Raw genomic sequence first — 4297 nt, forward strand, 5'->3', positions numbered from 1 at the left:
AACGCAATGATGCCAACAGCATCCAAATGCGCTTAAACTATAGATAGTGTGTTTTCTATACACTTATATGCGCTTAACAGTAGCAATACGTTGTTGTTCTTAACAGTATACAAGCAAGAGTAAACAACAACACACTTTCGCATTCATTGCTTGTAAACATTGACGAGACGTAGATTTTGTTTTTGTAAAAAAAAAATTGTTTTAAAAAGCACTTGGAAAAAATTTGTGTTAGTTTTAACTTTCAAACTTACATTATTCGCATAAAAATTATTGTACAATAACTCACAATCTACTCTCATATAATTGAAAACGTTTCTATTCATTAAAAAATATATTCGCAAAACAAAAGGGAAAATTGTTTTATTTAAACAAAAATGCAAATCATATTTTTTTTGCTGTGTATCTTTTTGGTTTGGATTCCAAACATACAAAAAAAATACACAGCTAAATAAAACCAAATACATCTACACACACACATGTACATCTTTTTCTATATACAGTGTTGTTGTTGATGAAATTTTCAGAGGTTGTCTCGGATTTTTGCTCATATCTCCGTTATTTACCGACCGATTTAGCTGATTTTAAATAGCGATCTTCTCGAAAGCATGTCTAATGGAATTATTGAAGATTCGGATCTCGCCGATATTAAAAACTGATTTCAACAGACAGACAGACAGACGGACATGGCTTAATTGACTCCGCTATCTATAAGGATGCAGAATATATATACTTTATAGGGTCGAAAATTATATTATAAAAATTACAATCGGAATGACAAACTTATATATACCCTTCTCACGAAGGTGAAGGGTATAACAAATACAATAATCTTCAATATTATTTATGTAGAATTTAAAAAGTGTTATTAGTGTTTGTAAGTGAATTTTTGACCTTTAAGCCATTTTCTGAAGGGGAGTTTGTATGGGGGATAGGGTCAAATGAAGCCCAATCATTACCAAAATCGGTAGTCTCATTTAAAGTTCTATAAAACTAAGTTTTGTCGACTTTTGTTAACATAATATATCATTTAAATTAATTATAAACCAAAAGGCCCTATTTGGGGGGTACGGTTGTATGGGGGCTAGTCGAAATAATGGACCGATTTTAACCATTTTCAATAGGCTTCGTCCTTGGGCCAAAAGAAGCGGTGTGTGCCAAATTTCATCCAATTATCTTGAAAATTGCGACATGTACCTTGCGCACAAGGTTTACATGGACAGCCAGACGGACGGACGGACATAGCTTAATCGACTCAGAAAATGATTCTAAGCCGATTAGTATACTTTAAGGTGGGTATAGGACTAAGATTTTTGTATGTTACAAACATCAGCACAAACCCAATATACCCTCCCCACTAAAGTGGTGTAGGGTATAAAGATGTACACGGTGTGTGTAGATGTATTTGTTTTATTCAGCTGTGTATTTTTTTTTGTATGATTGGAATCCAAACATACAAAGTATACACAGCAAAAAATATGATTTGCATTGTTTATTAAAATAAAATAATTTTCCCTTTTGCTTTGCAAATATATTTTTTAATGAATAGAAAAAAGTATTTAAAACGTTTTCAATTATATGAGAGTAGATTGTGAGTTATTGTACAATAATTTTTATGCGAATAATGTAAGTTTAAAATTTAAAACAAACACAAATTTTTCCAAGTGCTTTTTAAAACAATTTTTTTACGATAAACAAAAAACAAAATCTACGTCTCGTCAATGTTTACCAGCAATGAATACGAAAGTGTTGTTGTTTTACTCTTGCTTGTATATATGTTAAGAACAACAACAACGTATGCTAAGGTTAAGCGAAACAGCTTAGCTATAGACAGTGTGTTAGAAAACACACTGTCTGTAGCTAAGCGCATTTACAAAAACAAAAGAGTACCAAGCGCATAGGGCTTGGGCACCCTTGGTTTGGATGCTGTTGGCGTCATTGCGTTGTTATTTTTTTTGTTTTTCTGTGTTTTTCGTTATGTATGTTTAGATGTCTGTTGGTTTAGATGCCTTGTGTATTTTGTGTTTTATTTCGTTTAGCGTTGTTCTTGTTGTTCTTTTTGTTTAGCTTTTGATGTAATAATAATGTAGTCGGGAAAAAATTTAAAATTTATAAAAGATGTTTAAAATACACTATGGTGAAGGGTATATAAAATTCGGCACAGCCGAATATAGCACTCTTACTTGTTTAAATTATTTTTGGACGAATTATAAAAATATTAACTCATAAGTATAAATACTATATTTTAATGTTTTCGAAAATTATATGGCTGGTAGCGTAAAACTTCTCTACGATTCATTGCTGTTCTACGAATTTGAAGATTTTGTTGATTACGATCTGCTTCTTGATGAGACGAAATCATTTCTGGAGAGGCTGCTTTAAATGTTGGTGGTTGTGAGGTCGAAGATGGCAGAATTGAAGTTGGCGGTTGTGATACTTCGTCATTGGCGCTAAGTTGGCCTGGATCGGTGACTGGAAAACTACGAGGTTTTTTCTGGTTGATATGCCGCTTACAAATTCCTTTTTCTGTGCTTGCCATAAAAACTACTTTCCCAATTCTGGTTTGAATAATGCCAGGTATCCATTTCATTCCCTTACCCAAATTTTTTACATAAACGGTGTCATTGATTTGATATTTTGCTGAAGTTGAAGACTGTTGTTGCAATTCTTTAGAAGATTCTAGAAGCTGTGTCCAGACTGTACGAATTGGTCTATCTCGCATAAGTTCTGCAGGGGATTTTCCTTCGGCATTTGGCAGGAAACGACAAGTAGTTATGAACAGCATCTTTAACTGGCATGTCGTCTTCGATATTTTTTCGAACAGAAGTTTTAAATGTTCTAACAAACGACATATCCGTTGACAAAAGCGATTGGGATGAATGGCTCAGGTATTTTACTTACTGTTTCAATACCACGCCATCTACGGTGCATGACTATTGCCCTTATGAGTTAGTTTGCGGTAAGACTCCTAATGGGTTTCAACAAATTGATAAGGTTCATACAATATCACCTTTATATAATGTAGAAGATTATGCTAAAGAAGTTAGATATAGGTTAGAAATAGCACATAAGAAAGCACGAGAAATAATTGATATGTATAAGTTAAAACAGAAATTAAATTATGATAAGACATTGTTAGATTATAAATTAAAAGTGGGAGATTTAGTTTTAGTTAAAAATGAAGTAGGTCACAAATTAGATCCACTTAAGAAATAATGTAACTATAGTAGATAAGAAAAATAAAAAAGAGCAAATAGTTCATAAGAATAGACTTAAGATTTTCAACAAATAATATAATTAACATTATCCTTAGTAACATATGCGCATGTGTTTAAGTAATAAATAAGATGTTTATTCCAATATTTGTAATAAAATTAATTATTAAGATTATAGTAATAATTTGTTAAAGAATGTCCATACATTTAAAAAGGGTATGAACATTCTTCCGTAAAAGGGAGGTGTAGCATAAAACATGTATCGCTTATGCCGACAGAATATTGAAAAAGCAATTAAAAATAATACCATATTACAAAGTCGATTAAACAGTCAATGCTTTAAATATTTTACCGATCGTGGCTTTGTTTGTATGTATTTCTTGCGTTCAATATTCTGTCCAATTGTTAGACTATCCACTTTATGAATAATGCTGTGTAAGCAATTAATTACTATATAATCTAAGAACTTTTTCAATAAAGACACACTTCTCTTAACACAAGGGAGCTGTAACTTAGCTCTTGCGAAGAAATAAAAGAACTTAAAACATCTTTTAATTTGCAAAATACTATATTATATCTTAAACATTATATGCATAAGCGTGTAAAATCCTAAAATTTAATGATTATTTGATAGTTTAAATGATTCTAAAGTATATAATATGTTTACATAATTATCATTATTTATTTTTTGTAAAAATAATTATTTTTCAGAGAATCATTCTCAAATTTATAATTGTCATAAACATATAAATGTTTTCAGTAACTAAAATATTGCTGAAGTTCAATAAAAATAACAATTGTTTGGTTATGACAACAAATTATTGTTATAAAAAACATAGCATAGTTTTCATAACCATGCCAAACCATGTTTTTTCTCTGCGTGTAGGTAAGAACCTAGAAAAAAGGGACTTTTTCGTTCTACAAAAGGTACTTTTTGAAATTTCTATAATATTGAACCTAGAAACATGAAATTAAGTTTGTAGAGTCCGGATTAGATGAGAACACATAAAAGTGGACTTTTAAGTACTTTTTCGTTCTACAAAAGTTACTTCTTGAAATTTCTATAATATTGAAACTAGAAACAT

General features: G+C 30.7%; 1 protein-coding gene across 1 annotated transcript; it reads right to left on the reverse strand.

Moving 5' to 3' along the window:
* Positions 1–2242: 2242 nt before the first annotated feature.
* On the reverse strand, positions 2243–2782 carry LOC124419544. The gene has a single exon (XM_046949501.1). The coding sequence runs from the start codon at positions 2780–2782 to the stop codon at positions 2243–2245; it is 540 nt and encodes a 179-aa protein (XP_046805457.1).
* Positions 2783–4297: the final 1515 nt, after the last annotated feature.

This window comes from Lucilia cuprina, chromosome X, assembly GCF_022045245.1.
Source record: "Lucilia cuprina isolate Lc7/37 chromosome X, ASM2204524v1, whole genome shotgun sequence".
Classification (NCBI taxonomy): domain Eukaryota; kingdom Metazoa; phylum Arthropoda; class Insecta; order Diptera; family Calliphoridae; genus Lucilia; species Lucilia cuprina.

Bases quoted from the DNA above. Each gene is read 5' to 3' on its own strand.
- LOC124419544 (XM_046949501.1), bottom strand. From the start codon at position 2,782: ATGCTGTTCATAACTACTTGTCGTTTCCTGCCAAATGCCGAAGGAAAA.